General features: G+C 40.3%; 1 protein-coding gene across 6 annotated transcripts in view; it reads left to right on the top strand.

Moving 5' to 3' along the window:
* SEPTIN10 (septin 10) overlaps positions 1-11,308 on the top strand; it is a 28,731-nt gene extending 17,423 nt beyond the window's left edge. For all 6 annotated transcript variants that reach the window (XM_068679295.1, XM_068679301.1, XM_068679303.1 and 3 more), the window contains 3 exons: positions 5,833-5,965; positions 8,659-8,849; positions 10,436-11,308. In XM_068679295.1, coding sequence (XP_068535396.1) covers positions 5,833-5,965; positions 8,659-8,849; positions 10,436-10,451 — 340 coding nt within the window. In that variant the 3' untranslated portion in view covers positions 10,452-11,308. The remainder of the gene's footprint in view (positions 1-5,832; positions 5,966-8,658; positions 8,850-10,435) is intronic.
* Positions 11,309-20,781: the final 9,473 nt, after the last annotated feature.

The raw sequence follows: 20,781 nt of genomic DNA on the forward strand, positions 1-20,781 counted from the left end.
CTGTGATGTAGCTGCCTGTCTGAATTTAAGAAGAGATTGGACTGTGCACTTAGTCACATGGTCTGAACTTTTGGGTAGACCTGTGCGGTGTCAAGAGTTGGACTTGATGATCCTTAAGGGTCCCTTCCAACTCAGGATATTCTATGATTCTATGATTCTATGCTTACATGCTAAATTTGGTCATCTGATTGGGTTGTTTTATGTAAATTTAGAAAATTTCTGCTAAACTTGAGGAATTGTTTTGGCAGCACTGGTGTTTGTAGCATTTGAGTAGCTAACATGCCCTACCTTTTTGCATGTTGTGAAAAAACTACTTGTGGAGTTTCGGTACAACTCTTTTGGATTTAAAAGTAAAATAGTAATTTATTCACCCAAAACTGTATGCCAGTACAATGCAAAACCAGTAATTCTTGGATTTTCAGGTACCTTGTGAGATAAGTTACAGACAGACATCTGTAAAGCTTTTAGCTCTTACATATGGAAAAAGTTTCCAAGCTTTACTTTTCATGGGATGCTTGAAGTCTTTTATGTCCAGATGTACATCATATTTTCATGAAAGATGTGGAAAAAGATGTTTTCAGGATGCAATTGAAAATATATTTGCACCCTTATTTTTAGGTGTGAGGAGGGAAAATAAAGTCAGGAGCAGTCTGAAATGACTGTTGGTGTACACTCTTAAAAATAACAAATCCATAATTCTATTTTTTTTTGTGAATTTGTGTCATACTAACTTTTGTTTATTTGCAACTGCATTCTAAAAATTAACTTATTTGTTAACCAGATTCCAGGGAAATTAAAATTTGCACTGTGTCAGTCTCTCCCTAATAACTTCTGAACCTGCTGTCCATTTTCCAACATCAGTTGGATGCTAGTGTTGGATGCTTACAGGGGATTATCCAATCGATATTCTCACTGCAGGAAAAAACAGAAGATCTTGGCTCTTACCAGATGTTGGCCAGCCAGCGTGCATTAGTTACCAGTGAATTCTTACCTCTGAATGAATCAAGTACTGTCTTCTGTAATTCTGGGGAACTTGGTCGTATTGTAATCCTATGAGAGGGTTGTGGGTGATTTGGAAGTACCTAAGGATGCTGCACGTAAAAGATCCGTGAGGGTACTCCCAGTTTAAGTAAACAATACTTAAGAAGTCTGAAGGGATTCTAATTGTATAGTTAAAAAGGTATAAAGATGTAGGTAGGACTTCAGTCTTCAGAATAACTGAGAGAATAACAGAATATAAAATATCATCCATCAGTATGTAGGCTATTAATTTTGCTGCTTTCAGGACATCTTGCTTATACTGGGATTTTTTTTAAACCATTATATATTCAAATTGGATAACAATAACTAGCATAACTGAAAGTAATGGGTATGTGGGAGCTTAATGAATCAAATTCATATGCTTTGCAAAAACAATATGCAAAACTTTTTTTTAATGAAGAATTCAGTCATTTAGTGGGTATTACTCCAAAAGGTCATAAGAATTCCAGTTACATATTTACCATATCAGATTAAATTACAATATATGGTAAACCATTTTAAAAATTAACAATCCATCATATGATACAACCCATCTAAGGCTAAACATAGTCATGTAGATATAATTTGGTTTCTGATCCATGAAAAGCAGCCAGTCAGCAACGAGCTTGGAAAGCATGTTACTGCTAAATTTGTGTAATGAAGTGAATGGATGGCAGAATACTTGGGGGATGATTTAAGCGTTTTGTGCATAACTTGATGGATGTAAAATCTAGGAATTTCTTCTGTTATTGTCTCTTAATGTGTAAGGTTTGTGTTTCTTTGATCATGCTGGAATATAAAGAAAGATGTGTGTGTGTGTGAATATATATGTGCCTAGGAAGCTTAGATGTTTGCAAGGGAGGAGAGGCTTACTACTGTTTAGAATTTGGACATTTTGTAAATCCATTTTTTAATCTAAGCTGTGTTGTTGCCTAAGGGACGTGCTAGTGTTTAAAGAAGAAAAATGATATGCATGGGTCTACTGAAAAAAAGCCAATGATTGATATTCAGACTGTATGCTTGCGTGTTTGGATTCTCTGATATTAATTATTTTCGGTTTTAGTTGTTTTTCTGTGTTGAGTACAATCTGTCCATTTTAAATGTCTCAGTTTCTCAGTATGTGAGCAACCATCTATATTTTGTGCTTTACTCCTCCCTAAAACTGGAATATTTGGACCTAGCAGTTCCCCAACAAAAACATGTTGATTTTCAGTCTGTTTTGAGGATGATGAGAGAAAAACAGGAAGGATTCAATAACATGAGTAAGTTCATGTGCAGAGGAGGGTTGATATGACTCTAGCTGTATTTTCTAGGTGGTACTTAGGGACATGGCTTAGTTGGTGATACTGGTGGTAGGGGGATGCTTGGACCAGATGATCTTGGAGGTCTTTTCCAACCTTAATGATTCTGTGATTCTAAACATTGAAACCACTATATCTGAAAGGCCATTAGACTTCTTTCCTCAAGAAGTTTGGGAATGGAGTTCATCTGACCAACTGTCGATGTTTGCATTCGAGCTAAATATTTTGTCTTCCTTATGACAAGACTGAACCCCATCTAAAATACATGCTTTTCAAGTCCCTATTGGGAAAACAGTAATATTTAAACCTACCACATCCTAAGTATTGCTTTGTATCAACACAGGTCATCCACTGAGTCAAGGGACTCCTAACAGTACCTGCCACTAGTTAACTTTTTAGTTGATTTTTTTTTCTAGTTAATTTTTTTTTCTGGTATACTTTAACTGATACTGGAACTGTACACATAATGTTCCAATTGCATTTTTCAAAGTTGACAATTATTTTAAATGAACAAACTGTAAAACATTACTTGAGTATCTCTTTTATCCAGAGTTCACAAAGCACACAACAGTTGTGTTCCACTGAGAGCTGAATTCGCTTCGGTTAGAGTCTTTATTTATGAACAGATTATGTCTGGTTTGCATCTTTATTTTTAGGCATCCATGTTCTAAGTCTTACACAGATAGGAAAACTGTATGTCACAGCTTTGCTTCTGTAGAAAGGTAGGTGATAGCACTGTTACGAGCTATGTGATGGATTAGTAAGGTGTATGCTTTCTTCACAAACAGGGGATAGCGTATAAAATTATAGGGGTCCAACCAAGAAGAGTGAGAGGATACATGAATCTGTTTGCCATAATGTGCTGTATGAGAAACAGTGAGACCAATCTTCAGGTAAACTGAAAAGTGTTTCACTGCAAGTAGTGTATGTGCTAACGTTTAAAAGATTCTTTTGGCTTAAAATCTGGTGAGCTATTTCCACCTCCCATCCCTGCTGCTAAAACCAAAGACTCTTTAGGTCTTTATCTTGCTGACATGCCGAACACAAGGTTCTTTAATTTTCTCGGTGCTTTCCAAAACAATTCAGTTGAGGAGGAGGAGGATTTAAAAGTACATTTTTCTTTCTCACATTCTTTGAACATGTAATTTGATTATTTAGTAAATCCAGAGTCTGCAATGTTAAGATGTTGCTAATATCATGACAGCTCCTTCACTGATTTTACCTGATAAGCTAACTTAGACTGAGTCTAAAAATGTGCACATACTGAAATAAAGGTGCAATTGCAGCATGTTGTTTTTTTTTTCTTTCTTTTTTTTTTTTTTTTTGTTTATTGCACTTGAAAGCAGTCTGTTTGCTAGCAGTACTGGCACGTAGTGAGACTTAGCATTTGAATATCCAGTACTGAGGCTTTATTGTTAGTGCATATGCTGAACTCAAAGATAGTGTGAATTAATATACCTGTGTGAAAACCATGCCCTTGTTTTCAAGTAGTAGATACAATTTCAGGATGACCTAAATTAGTTCACAGCTGATTTAAAAAACAAAACAGAAAGTTATTCTTCTGAACCTGCTTAGTTGCGATTTGTGGCTCAAATAATGTAGGGTAGGAAACGTGCTTTGACTTTGTAATCGTAGAAAACGTTAAGTCTGCATGTGCTATTTCAAGATGATTTCTCTCTCTCTTTGTTTATATTTTTAATAAAACTATGTAACTTGGGGATTAGGAAATTGTCCGGTCATCATAAGTTTAAATAAATAAGAGATATTTCATCTTGCTGTTGCTCCAAATTACTAAGTTTTTAGATGTCCTGTTTCATAAGTCCTTCTATTTAAGAACCCTTTCAATAAAAGTTGTAAAAAAAAATTAAGAATGAGACTTAAAAATGGGTACAAAAGTGTGTGTATAATGCATTTAAATTTAAATTAATATATTAATACTATAAAGCAGTTAAAAGTATTTTATATTTTTATATATAAAACATATATTTACATCAGAATGAAAGACATGAGATTCCTGGCAAAGGAATAGCAACTCATGATAACTGAGAAAGGCTGACTAGTCAGCTTGCAGGAAGTGTTGAATGCTATAGCCCCAGAATAAAGAGAATATTATCAATATTTTGATGCTTTTGTAAGCCCTACAAGACACTGGGGAGATCCTTCTGGTTTTGTAATACCAACAATCACAGCTCTGATCCACCAGTTCTGCTTTTGTGGTACTGTGAGTTGAAGAAGTTGTGTGGTAAATGTTTTGTTGGAGGACTTGCATCACTGCATAGTCATGCTTTTCAAATGTAGCCTGCTCTTTGGGGTATGAATTACATCTGTACACAGGCTGTATTCTTTTTTACCTGAGAAGAACAACTTTCCTGTCTCCACAGTGTTGATAGAAAGTTGTGGTGTGTACCTAGAAAATACCAAATCTGTGGTAGTATTTGTAGAAATTATCAACACCTTTTAATGTGCTATGATATGTCTTGATACAAAAGAAGTTTCTCAATTTCAAGTGCCTGTTTTTCAAAGGAAAGAAAATTGTCTTGCACGTTGATGTCTAGTAGAGCAAGTTTAGAAAAAATTGGAAGAAAGGAATAAGATGCTGAAAATAAGCGCTGATGTCAATGTGAGACCTCTCAATTATTTTTTAATGGTCTTGGGAATCTGGAGAGGTCCCAGTTGACTGGAAGCTGGCAGGTGTTGTCCCAGTTTTCAGGAACAGCAAGAAAGAAGATCCTGGTAATCACAGGCCGGTCAGTCTAAACTTCAGTGCCTGTTAAAATTATGGAGAAGATTATTCTGGGAGTTACTGAAAAACACTTGAAAGACAACACAGTCCTTGGTCACAGCCAGCACAGGTTTACAAGGGGAAAGTCCTGTTTAACAAACCTAATTTCCTTTTATAAGAAGGTTACCCATCTAGTTGACCATGGGAAGCCAGTTGATGTAATCTTTTTGGAATTCAGCAGAGGTTTTGGTACTGTTTCTGACAGCATCCTTCTGGACAAAATGTCCAGCATACGGCTAGTCAAGTGCATAATATGATGGGTGAACGACCAGTGTGCTGTGTTAATGCTCTAGATGTGTTGTTTTTGTAACATCCTATTTAAAGACTGAGGTTTTAATTTTGGCAGAAGTTTGGGGGGATTTTTTCTGGCAATTTTAGTGCCTTTATTAATAAGTAACTTCAAGAAAAAGATTATTGGTGTTGGAGGCAGAAAGTTCTAACACTCCAGTCTTTTAGAACACGAGTTTCCTAACATGCTTTATTTACTTTGTAATATCAAGTGCCCTGGAGCTGTTAGCTTAAATAATTTGATGTAGGGATGTTTCCTTAGGAAAGTTTCCTACTGAAATAAACTTCCTATTGAAGTTTGTTTATGAATTTTTACTTGGAGAACTGTGGTAGTTATTATTTCAGATGAATATGAGTTGCTTAAATCATGTTCCTGATTGTTCGTTCTCCAGATTGAGTAAAGAGCTATGCCAGAGACTTGCTAACATTTTTGGACTTCAGTCTGCAGGAAGCCTATGAGGCAAAGAGACGTGAGATCCACCTTGAGCTGCAAAGAAAAGAGGAGGAGATGAGAAAACACTTTGAGCAGAGAGTGAAGGAAAAAGAAACAGTATTGAAAGAAGCAGAGCAAGAAGTAAGCATGCCTATCTGTCTCAAGTTTGTTTGCTGTGATTTGTTCTTAGCAAAATCACTAGTTGACCTTTATAATTGTCTAATATTTAGGTGGCAGTAATACTTAAAATCAAAAGTAGATTGATTACACAGATTAGATTAGCAGATCGACACTTACTTGCTAGTCTAATCAGTCTTTTTGGGGGTGAGAGAGTTTATGATCTGTAAGTTTTGGTGGAGAGCTGGGACCAAGTCAGTAGAGTAGGAAGAAATATGGTGATGTAAAGGAGTGATGAATATAATGGTTATGTGTATCAGTACAGTAGGTGCTTTGCAGGCATAGGTGCTGGAAGAATAGGCTGCATCCTGGGGCCTCTAAAAATCACATTTCGGCAATTCATAATGGTTAACCGTGGCCTAGTCACTACTGTACCATGCAATTGCAATTTTTTGTACATTGTGGTAGAAATGAGTTTAGTGGCGAAGTTTTAAGCAGAAAAGACTACCATAACAGCTGTTGTCTGAGTGTTAAAATACAATAGTAGATGGATTAAATTGTGGTAAGTTTTGGAACGTTTTGAAAATAGGGGAAAGGGTCTTATTTAGTGCTTTGGAAGATGCTAGTCAATTTATGTACCTTACTCTGGGTGTAAGGTCATCATGTCAGTAATCTAAAGATATGCTTTACAGAATCATTTCACTGTGAAACTGAGATTTCAGGAAAAAAAAATCCCATGGGTTGTTTTTCTTCTCGGGTAGTAGGGCATGTATGCTTGCATGACCTCCAGGTTCAGTTACTTAATATATTCTCAACCTGCACATTGAGAGGTTTGAAAGCATTGTTTTTTTGTTTTTTTTTTTTTTTTTTTGCTAGTTTGTTTTGTTTTTAAATCTGCTTCCAATTACCTTCAGAGTTTTAGCAGGGAATGAAAAAATCAATGCATCACAACTTCTAGATCCCTGTCTAATGTCAAATACCTGGAATTTGGCAATGTGGAACGTTTCTTGAATATGTTGTTGAAGGTTTAGTTCTGTTAAACTGCACCAGCCAAACAGGATCTTCTGATCTACTTTCTGCCAGACTCTGTCATGGTCATATGTATTTATATTCAAACAGTGGTTTAATTGAAATTGGAAATCTGTTTGTTTATTAATGTTCTTTTCCGTATCTCGGTCTCCCAGCAAAGATGTAGCACTTTTTTTTTTTGCATGATGTTCAGATGCACGTTTTAAATACGAGGAGTATTTTGTTTTCTGAACCTGTTAAATCCTCTGTGCTCTGGGTGGAGGAAAAAAAATCAGGCTCAATCCTTCTGAGCACAAGGCTATCCAGTTGGAATAGTATTTGGCTGTGTTCCAGATAGGCTCAGCTAGGTCTTGCACAGTGTCTGTGATACCCTTTGATATTTTCCCTTCTATGCTTTCTACCATGCAGTGTCTGTGAACTCTGCATACTGCCATCAAATTATGGATATTAGTTTTCCCAGTTCCTGATGCAAGAAAATGATAATGCAGTCACTTTTAAAGAACACGTGTGGTATACTCTCACTACTTGCTCTCCCAGAAGCATGTATGTGTGTATGGAAATGAAAGAAAAGCAGGAGTTTCTCTTGTACCTGAGATTGCTTTCATGTCCTTCGTTTAGAAGAAACTTGTAGTCGCAGTGTGCAGCATTACTGCTCCTGAGTGGTACAAGTAAGCTTGGGACTGCTTAGGACCTTATGTTTGCTGTGGGGAAAGCTAACTCCATCCCAGCCAGACCTGGTACAGCAATGCATCTGATTAACTGTTGTAATTAAATAAATAACGAAAGGATACATACATACATACACATGGTTATAAAATCTGACAGCTCTGCTATATAGGATAGGCAAAAGTCTGCAGCTGTGCATGTCAATTGTAAACATTCAGTCTTTTCAGCTGGATCAGAGATACGACACAGCTGAAATCCAGGGGTATTTTGGTAGGGTTACAGTTTTCAGGCAGATCAGCATCTTGATCCAGCTGGTCACAAGGATACCAAAGCAGGATTTTAGGTGAGCGTGGGAGGTAGATGGGAGGTGAGGAAGTGAGGCATGCAGCACCCTGTGGTTATCATGCACCGCTACACAGTATATTTCAGCTGATCCAGTACATCCCAAGAGCAGGATCCATTAACACATCAAAAGAACAATCAGAGAGTTATTGCTGCAGAAAAGCAGTTAACTGCTGAGAGCTCACAAGAAACTCTCCCAACCAGATATATCGTGTGTCTACATATTAATGTATACATGTAATTAATAAACATTTTAAAATACATACCTGCATAACTAAAGTATGTGTGGTTTCTAGTCCATCTGGTTATAGGGAAGCAGATTTTGCCTGACCCATCCTCATTTAATAGTTTTGTTGATGATTGTTTCCTGTCTAAAGAACTTATTTTTGATCTAATAAAGATATATCCCATAGTAAATCTAACACTTAGTGCTTTCCATGGTTTTCACCCCTTACTTTGTATGCAGTCACCTGGCATCCAGGACAACAATCTGATATACAAGATTATTCTTCTGGTTTGTTGATTTTTAGTCTTCTCAGTTTGGGGAAAAAACTGCAATTTTGTGTGACTTGCAATGCAAGCTGCGGTAGCTTTTAGTTTAATTGCTGTGCATTTGTTTTGTGATATCCCCACCTTGTGTTATGAGTTGGAAATGCATTTTTTGTGCTTTCTCTAAACAGATACAGAGTAAATTTGATCATCTTATGCTAAAGCATCAAGAAGAGAAACTGAAATTAGAGAAAAATAAAAAAGCTCTAGAAGATGACATGGCTATGTTTAATAAGAAGAAAGCTAATGCTGAATTACTGCAAGCACAAGCGTTTGTCTCTACTCCTGTTGTTAGTCTGAAGAGAGACAAGGACCGCAAGAAGTAAGTGCTGATGCTAGTCACCAGAAATGACAATTAAAAATGCTTTACGTGTCACTTTTATAACACAACTTTTAGTAATCTTTTAGAAAAGATACAAGTGTGCTCCTATTCTGTTATGTGCTAAGAAAATAGAAGTGGGTAAAGTACTATCATGCTTGGATCTCTGGCTCTAAGATTAACATTTAGAGTAATTGCTGTTTATTCTATGAGTTTTCCTTTTTCTTTTCTTTCCCCCCATTAAGGGAAAAAGATTTTCGACTTGAATTCCTGTGCTTTGATATCAGAAATGAAGAAACTGTGAATGTTCAAGAATAGAGCGAGAGGGAGAAGTTAGAGAGGGAGAGAAATTCACCCAGGGAATTCCAGAAATAGTATTTGATTGCAGCACTCAGGTTTTGAATGTAGTGTATGTTAGTTTTATGAAGCTGTCCAACTGCTGTTGTCCCATAACACTAGATGTGTCTTCCTCTTGTAGACTTTTGAGAGGAGAGCTTGATAAAATTGGCTGTAAAATTACACCAAGTGCGGAGTATGACCTGATGCACATCTCAGTTTCAGAGCATATTGATGTTTCTTCCCTCTCCACCAAAAAACAAAGGCTTGAACAAACTGTGAGATTTTAGACATTTGAAGGTAGTCTCCAGAACAACATGCTCATCTTCATAAATAGACATTAAATAAAGTAACAAAAACAAGAAATGTTGTCAGTTAATTTATTATTTTCTGATCCTGATAGGTTACAACTTTACTGCGGATAAAATCTGGTTGGTTAATGTCTTGTTGCAATTGAAAGCAGATTTTATTGTACACAAGTTATACATAACTGCTAGATTATGAAAAACTTCAGGAGCTACATAGATGCACTTACTGCCACAAATATCAGCAGGACAGCTTTGACATTTCTGGGATGTAGACTTTTGGTTTGCCCCCCCCCCCCCCTTTATTTTTTTAAGTTTTGAGTAATATTTCTAAGTTCTTACTAAGTTCCTTTTCCTAGACTTCTTTTTCGTAGAATCATAGAAGGGCTTGGGTGGGTTAGAAAGGACCTTAAAGATAATTTAATTCCACCCCCCTGCCATGGGCAGGGACGCCTCCCACCAGCCCAGGTTGCCCAAAGCCCCATCCAGCCTGGCCTTGAGCACCTCCAGGGATGGGGCAGCCACAGCTTCTCTGGGCAGCCTGTGCCAGGGCCTCACCACCCTCTGAGTGAGGAATTTCCTCCTAACGTCTGACCTAAATCTCCCCTCTTTTAGTTTAAAACCATTCCCCTATGTCCTGTCATTGCCTGCCTGAGCAAAAAGATGCTCTTCATCCTTTTTATAAGCCCCCTTTAAGTAATGAAAAGGTGCAATGAGGTCTCCCTGGAGCCTTCTCGTCTTCAGGCTGAGCACCCCCAGCTCTCTCAGCATATCTTCATGGGAGAAATTGGAATTATATGTGTAAGTGGAATCACTGGTAACATCAGTCAATATGTGTACTATTGTGATTAACTCTCAAGTTGAGAAGATTTCCAGATTTGTTTTCTCTGTTTCAGCTTTATTTCTTCAGAGTATGGTACAGTTCATATGCCTGGTTTTGTTTTTCAGTTCCGGCTTTATGTAATGCTGCTGGTAGAAGAAGCAATATTGATAATGTCTCTTGAGGAAGCTACATGTATGATTCACAGTGTGCTTTGGAGGTGAAGGAGTTGCAGTTTCTTGCTAAAGGAATTGGAGAATCTCTCTTGTTGCCACAGGCTACAAGAGAAGAATTTTTAAACATGATCCACATGCATACAGTGTGGGAATTGCTGTCAGTGTCACCGTGGACTTTATAGGATGTGTCTGCCTTGATGGGCACTTAATTTACCTACGTGGCCAACCTGCATTCATTTTAAGTGCGTTGTACCAAAGAAAATGTGCAAGCCATGAACAGTTCCATTCATAATATGAATGCTGTAGTACAAAAGTATTCAGTGAATATATCTACTATAACCTTTCTAAAGAATTATTTTCTAAAGAGTTATTTCATATGGTTTGGTAGACTAGTCTACTAAATACTATTTAATACAATTGCTGTCATAGTGCAACCATTTACTGATTCTGCTGACTGGTTTATTTATAGGCTTTTATGTAGCACTGTCTTTTTTTTCCAATATAACCTTTGTAATCAAAACTTTCTGAGATATTTTTGCAATCCTGCCCTGTTACATGCTATTTTATCTGACGTTACTAATGATTTGGAAAGTACCTACAACTTCTTGTTGCTTGTGACTGGTGTTCAGTTACAACAACGGAGATGAAGCTTTACAAAAGCAACTTCAAGAGCTTCAGGTTAAAACAAGTTTCAAACGTTTTTGTATTTTCAGCAGTTGTAACTAATGGGAAATGTTCTCTAAGGGGTGACGTTCTCTGAAGGTGTTTTGTGTGACTTCTAAGAAACGAAATGCTAAGTTCATAGAAATAAAATACTTTGCTTAAGCGCTTGTGTTGTTTATTTTCCTCTCCCTCCCTTGTTATTAAAACCAAGGAGTCAGATTCCACATTCATCTGGAAAAGCATAAATGATTGCATCTGTTTAAAATATCTTAGCTCATGTATTGATTGGAAAAACTAGGTGAGTGTGAATGCTGTGTTGGACAGGCGATACGACTTGTCATACATCACCATACTTAAGATTTGTCTATTTTATTCACAGGGCGTTCCCCGTTAGATGTTTTTTCTTCAGTTCCATAGCAGTAGGAAGGAATACATGGTATGTAAACCTTTAATTGGCCAGGAAAGGCTCAAACAGCGAATTCAGCCAGTTCCACAGCCAAAGCAGCCTGTAACATAGGAGGGAAAGGTTCAGAGGAACTAAGCCAGCATCTAACTGGTACTTCTTTCGTGAGAAGAAAACTGGCCCAGCATTTGTTGCCTGATTGCTCCTTCCTGAGCAGATTTAGCATGATGACAGGTTGTACTTTTTGTTTGGTTTTGTGCCACTGACTTGGCCGTTTGTGTCTGTCTGATGGGAAGCATGGCTCTTCGTGAGCATTGCAAAACTGCATCGAGAGGTGGACTTTGCTGGCTGTGGTGGGGCCACTTTGCTGGGGACGACGCTGGAGATGGTGAAGCAGTTTGCCCTCTGTAGCTCTGTGCCTGGCCAGTGCCGGAGGATGTGCTGTGCTGTGACGGCTGGGGACTGAATAATGCTGTGTGATACCAGGATTGGGGTGCGCGTGTTAGCCTGGGGGTCCACGTGGGCCCTGCAGGACTCAGCAGCAAAACAGAACTGGTGCAGGCACCTGTGTGGGGCTCTGCAACAGGCAGCAATTGAAGGGACTTTGTTAGTTCAATTGTAGGACAGGGTGATCTCAGAGAACAAGGGGTTTTCTTGTTTTTTTTTTTTTTTTTTTCATGAGATTCATTCCAGTGATGGAGAGTCACCTGTAGGTGCAGGGAATCATTTTGTGTGAGTTACCCTAAAGATTAGATACCAGATAAGCACACAGGTGCACGTCACAACCTGACAGTCAAGTGGAGTTCAAGGAATGACAAAGGAACAGCTAGCAGTAGCTCCCGAAAAGGGAGAATTAATAGTGGTAATAAATAATAAAAATAAAAAATGTTTCACTGTAGCTTACATTAGCTATGTGCTTTTAAATGAACACTTCTGAGAGGTTTATCTTGCAGAAAAAATGCTTTTGATACCTTAATAAAAGGTCTCTTTTGTTACAGATTCTGTAGTTGCTACTGTGACATCCATTCCCTTGCAAAACCTTTGCCTTTTTAGAGCCTTTCAGTATATGCTTGGTGTATTTGTTCTTAACTATGTCTTTAAATAACTTTACCATGAGAAATGGTAAAAGGATTCAGTAATGTTTTTATCTTCATCTCCTTCTGCTAACAGGGTAGCGTTGCCAACATATTTGATGACAGAAACATTTCGAGTCATGCTGTGGAAATAGAAATAGAAATAGACAGCTCTTCCAAAATGAAGCATGTTGTGGACTTTCCTGGCTCATTCTAAATTATGGAAACACGAACCTTTTCCATAACAGTAGCAACATCATTTCTGTATAGAAAGGACAATAAAAAAAAAAAAGTCCGCTTTTCAAGACCATTGTGAAAGACTTGCAGAAAATATTATGGTGTAATTCAGCCAGGCCAATGACCCGTTAGGATTTTTATAAGGTACCGAGGCACCCGTCTCTTCTTATTTTCCTGTATATATTTTTTAAATCTAGACCTTTTCGTTAAAGTAGCAAAGCACTGCAAGGTAGAGATGCTTTCAGGATGTTAAACCAGGAAAAAGGCTTCAGCACTACTCTCACTAGGGTGCGCTCGAAGGATGCAGCTTTCATTTTTGTCAGCTATGACTGGCAAATCGAGCACCTGCTGAACCGGAGAGGGTTAAAGTACTGAAAATAAGCATTTCCTAGTGTGTTTTATAATCTTATAACTTCATTTTGATAAATTTACTATGACCTCTGTTTCGTGTAGCTGGAGACAAAAGCAAGCATTGACCTAAGGTCCGGCAATGCTGAGTTCTGCTCCTGGATCTTTGGGATTTCCCTCAAGTGTCACAGGTATTTTAACTCACCTCAGTCACGTCTTAGCCTTCAGCTGTGTGTGTGTATAAATATATATATTATTTTTCATTTTGTGAGGGCTTATTTTTTACATTTTCTTGATTTGAAAGCTTTCTGTTGTACCAAAGTGTCTACAGATTGCCAAAGATCCTGGTTAATTGCTCAAAGTGTCATCCCCTATGTCATCTGCATGGCTAGAAAAACCTAAGCTGCGTCTCATTGCCGTCACACAAGATATTTAAGGGTGATTGGGGGTAGAAATAGCCAGCATGGATTCACAAAGGGGAAATCATGCTTGACTGACCTGATAGCTTACAACAAAATCAGTGGGTGAAGTACGAGCTGTGTTATTTCAGCTTCAGCAAGCCTTTCAGAGCTGTCTCCCGTAACATCCCTGTAGGTAACCTGATGAAGTACCTGTTAAAGTGGATTGAAAAGAGTGGTCCCCAGGATTTGAGATCCCTGATTAATAGGTTAAAGGTTTGGGTTGGAAGGGACCTTAGAGATCACCCAGTTCCAACCCCCTGCCATGGGCAGGGATGCCTTTGACATACAATCAGTGTTACTACAGCAGTTCTGTGCTCTTGAGGAATTGGATCTGTAGTCTTTGAGGTTTGGCAGCGTAGAGGTTCTTGCTTTTCTGGGGAAACGTGATGATCCCGGTGCAGTTTGGGAGAACCAGCTGGGCTGTCCTGATGAGGTGTGCGAACAGCTGGAGAGGTGAGAAATGCCAAACTGTGTCACGACCTCCTCTCCAGTGCTTGCTAGCCCCCCTGTCATTCTGTTAAACACTCGTCTGGCTTACAAACCCCGGCGAAGGATTCTTACTAGCTGCCATCTAGAAACACAGCAGGCGAGGCTGATGAACTGTACTGAGGAGTACGAAACGCAGATGCTGTTTTATGGCCGTGTTCACAGTCGATGAATGACATCCAAGCTTTGCCCCAAGGTCAAATCGTTCTATACCTCTAATAATTTAAAACATACAAATGCACAACGCAAATATATATATGTGAGAAATAACTTCCCTGTCTGTCTGGATAGAGTTTGAGATTGGAGTGTTTGTTTTGTCTCTGAAGTTACAGAAGGTTTTTTGCTAATATTGGTTTCTCAGAGGAAAAAAAAATCTTAGGCGAGTTGGAGTACCTTCTGAGTGCTTCTCAGTCTCTGATATATTCATTTGCACAAAATATATTCAAAAATGGGAAGTTGCTACTGACATTTACAGATGGAAAATGAAACCCACAGTGGATAGGGCTTAGATTTTAAAGCATAATTAGATTTTTTTTTTTAAATTATTATGACATTTGCACACCCTCAATGTAAATAAACCATAGATATAAATCCACCATAGCTTTTATGCTGTTTTTATGCTGTTACTTCTAGTTTTCCCAGTCACTTAGTTTTGAGAGGTACTCATGTACAAGGTCAATGCCTCCAAAACTGTACTGGAACTCCTGGAGCATCGTGGTGCATGGTGTGGGCCCAAAGCATCTGTGTCTGTCCTCACTGGAGAAGACTGCCACTGATGTGTATGTATGTAATTTATCCTGAATTGTTGGTCTATCTTGTTGCCATTTTCCATTATGTAGGTAATTTCCATTATTTAGGTAATAAAGTATGCATTGATTCTGAAAGAAAAAAAAGATGTTATAAGTGAATGCCACATTTTGCTCATTGCTACAGTACGGATGCAATTGCGCATACTAAATGCAACCATTTCAGCAGGAGAAGAGAAAGACCTACCTCAGTGTTCCCTGGCCTGGTGGACAAGTTCCTCGTCTGAAAGGTGAGAAATTTTGCATCCTTGCTCCTCGTTAGGCAATGCAAGGAGCTGGTTTTAAAATTCTTCACACTGATTTTTTTTGTGTGTGTGAATGTGTTTCCTCTAGTTCCTCACAAAGCAGGGTTTTCTTAGGTTGCTGATTGAAGGTGCTGTTTGGGAGGCCACGTGTTCTTGTGACTGCTGTGAGGCTTGGGAGTCACCAGGACAACAATAAGTCCTGTTAACAAACTGCACCCCAAATTCCCCCTGCTGGGAAGGCTTCACATCACAGAACTGTAGAATCACCAAGGATTTTGGAAAAGACCTTCAAGATCACCAAGTCCAGCCATCAACCTGACCTTCCAAGTCCCACCACTAAACCATGTCCCTTAGTAACTCTGGGTCTGGCCTGGGTTCTCTACCTGAAAACAACCTTAGGGAAAATGTGAGACATACCAAGACTCTTTGGGATGCTACAATTCAGCAAACCAAATTTCAAAGGTTACCAGCAAAATCGATGCTCTGTTTCAGGCGTTTTTTGAAGAAAAGAGGTGTATCTTAATTAAAAGCCTGCATCCAGATATTAATCCTGGCATACAAGGAAATGTCATCCTAATACTCTGGTGGGGCTGGAAACAGCTCAGTTTATGAATCCAGTTGCTGGAAATATGATCACAGAAACTACAAAGCATAATAACCTGCAGGCACTGCCGCTAATGTTCCCGTAAGTGAGATGTAACCGTGGTAGATGAAACAGTAGATTTCCCCAGTAAGGCCTTTCATGCCAGTAATATGTTTTGAATATGTGGCACTTTGCCTTTGAGGTCAGGAGCGATCCTCAAGAGTTTCAGTGGATGATATAATGGAGCGTGCGTGTTGACAGAGCTTATTGTATCAATAAATAAAGGTACTGCCCTGCAAGCTGTGAATGAACAGTGGCTGCAAACAGTTGGCTCAGGCTGCTGTCAGTATAAGCATGCCAGTAAAAGAATTACAGCCCAGTATACCCATTGATAAAAGCCATGTTTTAAAATTTGCCCGGACTGGGTGTATAAAAAAAACAAACAACATAGAATCCTGTGTTCTTTTTAAAAAAGATTTGCAGCTTAAAAAAATCATAAAATGCACTAAAATATAAGTCGTTTCTCATCACACCTGAAGCAGTAAATTTACTGCTTTCTGACAGAGAGGACCTCCATGATGAAATGTTAGTATCAGTTTTTAGAAACTGCCTTGGGCAGCTTGGGGGACTGCGGATGGACTGGTGAGTTTGACTTGTTAGTGACCTAAAACATAGTTACGTTTTTCAAATAAAACATTTTAATTTAGCTTCTTAGAAAAAAAAATAAAAATAAAAATAAAAGAGACCAGAGGTGGTGTTTTTGGAAGCACCACAACTCTTTGCATGAAAGACTATTTTTAAAGAATACTACAGTTTTCTGGGAAATTAAAAGGGAAAGATACATTGGCATTGTTCTCAATCTTATATGTAATACATTTTAAAAATATATTTCTTCTCTCTGTATTTTAAAGCCCATTTTAGTCTATTTAATACAAGCTGCCAGAGAGGGGTGCTAAATAACCATGCTTTAAAGACTGCAGCTTCTGGAGCTCTGTCCTGCTGTAAGCCAAAAATGATGTTTAAGTGTAAAAAACAAACCCACAGGCAAAGAAAAGCTGTGTAAATCCCACTTTATACAGAGGAGGAAAAAAAAAAAGACTGTCAGGATTTTATTTCCCAGAAGCAAGTGGGATGGAAAATCCCTGGGCAATTTGAGGTCCGTGTAAGATCATAACTGCACAAAGAATTCAGCAACACAAAATCTGAAAGGCCACATCATGAGGTCTTTGCTTTGAGAAAACAAAGGGCACAGAGCAGCCAGAAAAGGTGAAGATGAGAGCCTTTGGGACAGGCATGGCATGGCAGGATCTTGACCTTCCAAGTGCGACGAGTTTCATACAATGTGTTTTAAAACTTAGGTCTTCCAGAGGGAAGACTTTTGAGATTTTTCTGTCTTGTCTTAGCTGTCAACTATGAGAGGTTTGTTGATGTTGTTTTTATTTAGACCATTATTTTCTTTTAATACCAGATGTAACAGCACACCCTTCCTCTTCCGAGTTAACTGCTTGCTCAGTAAATCTCCTTGTGATGATTCTCAGCCTCAAAATCTGAAAATGTGCTTTTGCCTAAGTGTGAAGGAATGTTCTTTAGTAATATAGTCGGTGTTTTACATCTTAAAACATTCTTTGAAGTAAAAACTCCACCTCTAATGTCTCTGTCCTCTTGCACTTACTGTCAGCACCCGAGCAGGAGGATGCGCTGGCTCTGCCAGGTGCTGTGCAGATGATTGCTGCTTCCTCCTGCGATATTCTGTAATGCTTTCTCAGGCCAGGTGTGAAAGGTAGAGGCTAAAGGTGCAGATGTAAGCAGGTGAGACAACACATACATCAGAAGGCTTCCTCCTTAGGAGAAAGAAGTCCTTGGGATTTCTGATGTGACGACTACTTGTAGGGCTGGAGGGAGGGATGTCTGTTGCTCTTTAGGGTCAGCATAGGATGGGAACAGTCCCTCTAGAGCAAAGAGTAGGGACAGTGGAAGAAATAACTCCTCACCAGCTGTTACAGGAGGAGAGACTTCCCCACTGACATCTAATTTACCTGGAGAGGAACAAACTACCTGCTGGCAATTTCCTACAGTTTCCTGCTGGGAAAGAGCTTGGTATTTCAGTCAAATAAAGCACAAAACAATTCTTAGCAATGTGAAGGTGTTTTCTTCTCCTTTCTGAGCAAAACCCAATGAAATAAAACAGTGAATTCCATTTCATTCGGCACAGCTGTTCCTCTGGGTGCGATGAAACGCTTTGTGCTGGGGCTGGAGTAGGTCGGCGCGCTCTCACTCTGACACCCACAGCCTCCTGATGCCCTGGGACCAGCAATGCCCAAATAACAGCAGTCCCCAGGGGCAGGCAGCAGGGGACTGGTGGCGGGAAGACGGCTGGGGAACCATCCCAAGGGACAGGTGGAGGGGACAGGTCCTTTCTGAGTCCCTCCTTCATGGCATGCCTGTGATTATTTTCCCCAGGTATGTTGGATTGCCCCTTCCCCAGCTTGAACTTCACGGCTTTTCTTTGTCCACGCAGGGTTTGCACGCTTTCCAGGTCCTGCTGTAACATTTCCCTGTCCTCACTTCTGATTCCGACACCTCCCAGTTCCATATTGGCTCCAAATGCAGCTTGCTATTTTCTGTAAAGAGTACTAAGGCATCAGCTTGACATCTACTCGGCCTGCTGCCAGGACATGTGCTCCCGACGAGGCTGTTCTCTCCTTACCCACCCTAACGAAGCGGTGACAAATCGCTGGGGTGCCTTGCCTCGCCTCCAAGGCCGTGAGGTCATGTCTCGTGCTCGTGTTGATGAGTGGCCCGCTCAGCTGCACACAGCTCTGGGTCATTTAGGCTGGGTCCTGCAAGAGAGCCAGGCGCCATGGTGGGCCTGTCATTAAAACATAGATGGCCTTTGCTCCTTGGTGTGTCACCACCGGTGTCGAAAGCCAGCACTTCTTCACATGATTCGCCTCTATGGACACAGGAGGAGCACGAGCATCTCGGACCCCACCTCACCAAGCCTGAGAAGAGGTTGCAGTGACCTCGGAAATGACTTGGGTTGACAACAGACATTTCATAGTTTTGTGTTTTTTTGGCCAATCTTAGTGATTCCAGTGGGTGAGAAAGCTCCCTCTACCTTTTACTCTACCAGCTGCTCAATAACTTCACAGTCAGTGTGTAAAGCTAAGAGCATCCTTAAACCTCTGTAGGACTGTGATCTCCTTTTGTCTGTTTCCCCACCAGGATGGGAAGTTCCTCGACTTCTCTTTGGAAAATTGCACTTCTGCTAATTGCCAGCCAGGACGAGGCCTCCCTTAAGGCTTGTGCAAGCGTGGGGCGGGCGCCAGGAGCCCGGGCGGCCTGCTTCGCTTCAGGCCTGCTCCGCCTGGAAACCTGAGGTAAAAAACAAGTTAAACTTATTAGGATACGACGGGGATTTAAGTGAGACGTTAAATAGATGTGATCGGAGTAATATATTGGATTTGGTGTAATTTTATTAAGTCAGAGTTGGATTTGGCAGCGTGCCTGCCTTCCCTTTGCAAGTGCATCACAGGCGTGGTTGATGGCCCCAGCAGTGGGAAAGGGGCAGGCCCCGCGGGTGGATCTTTAAATTCATCCTATCCCAGCTTGGACCAAGGAAGGCTGATGCCTTCGAGGGGCTAAAATCAAGCCTGAAACCCTTATAAACAGAAAATGGGCTGGGTTCACATCCAGAAATGATTACCGGCCTTGCTATTCGGCACCCTAAAAACACATTTATGTCTAAATTACAGCTTCTGCTCAGCGAGGATGGTAATTTTCGACTTTCTCCAAAGGTCGTTTCGTGCTGCATGCCTCCTAAAAGTGTTATTTTCGGGTATCCTCTCTTCAGCCACAACTGCACCCAGGCCATTAGCAGAGCCGATACCGCCAAGCCCGCTCCTGCACGGCGCGGAGACAAAGGCGAACTAATCTGCATCGAGCCGTAATGAACCTAAATTTCACCTTAACCGTGCTCGGCTCTTCTGCCGTCTTCATCGCATGCCAGAGGCCTTTTTCCTAATTGAAAATGATAGCTCCCTGGGTGCTGGGGAGTCACATGGCAGCCTTTTATTGCTGGATGTATTATGTGCCCACTATATTTCACATACTGCCTGGAGAAATGCGGCAGATTTTATTGATATGAGGGACAGTTCCTCATTGGGTTTCTCCGTCTCCTGCGTACGTTCTCAGTGCAGCTCATTTCCAATTTTATTAACGTCTGGGATGTGGCAGGAAGGCTTCCATACAGAAATTAGCAGAGAGAGCAGGGAGAAAAATTCCCTGATGGTTGGGTTACGGGGATGCACACCCACCAACTTACACTTGCACACATAAATGTGTTTTATTAAAAGAAAATGTGTGCAAAAAAGCCCCTCAACTTGCTTGATCATGAAAAAAAAAAAAAGAAAGAAAGGAGATTCTTTTGTCCTCAGAAAGGTTAATCTAGTCTCTCAAGCTGGGGAGATTAATGAAAGTGCAAAACCTAATGTAGTTTAGAAACTAAGTCAGTTTTAGAAAGCGAGATAAGGCTAATGACAAAATAAATCACTCCATGACCATTTAGCAAGTGCTTTATGACTGACGAGCTCCCGGGTGTGTGTCCCGGTCCCCGCAGTGTCCACGGCAGGGCCAGCTGCTCACTCCCTGCCTGGACGGGGCTGGGGTGCAGCCGTGCCTGCTCTGAAGCTGCTCTGAAGCTCTTTGAGCCCTCAGCTTGGGCAGCATTGGAGGAGTGAGGGGAGATGTTGCTCCAACAGCTGCTGGAATATTGTGGTAGGCACGACCAATAATGAGGTGATGCTGAGGCTCCCCACATCCCTGGGACACCCTTCCTAACTGCTCGTCCATCCCATCCCATCCCATCCCATCCCATCCCATCCCATCCCATCCCATCCCATCCCATCCCATCCCAATCGGGCAGGGTATGGGGGCTGATGTGTGCCTCGGACACTCGCGGTCTCACTCCACTTCTTGTCTATGAATAATTTAA

This window comes from Anas acuta, chromosome 1 (genome assembly GCF_963932015.1).
Source record: "Anas acuta chromosome 1, bAnaAcu1.1, whole genome shotgun sequence".
Classification (NCBI taxonomy): Eukaryota; Metazoa; Chordata; class Aves; order Anseriformes; family Anatidae; genus Anas; species Anas acuta.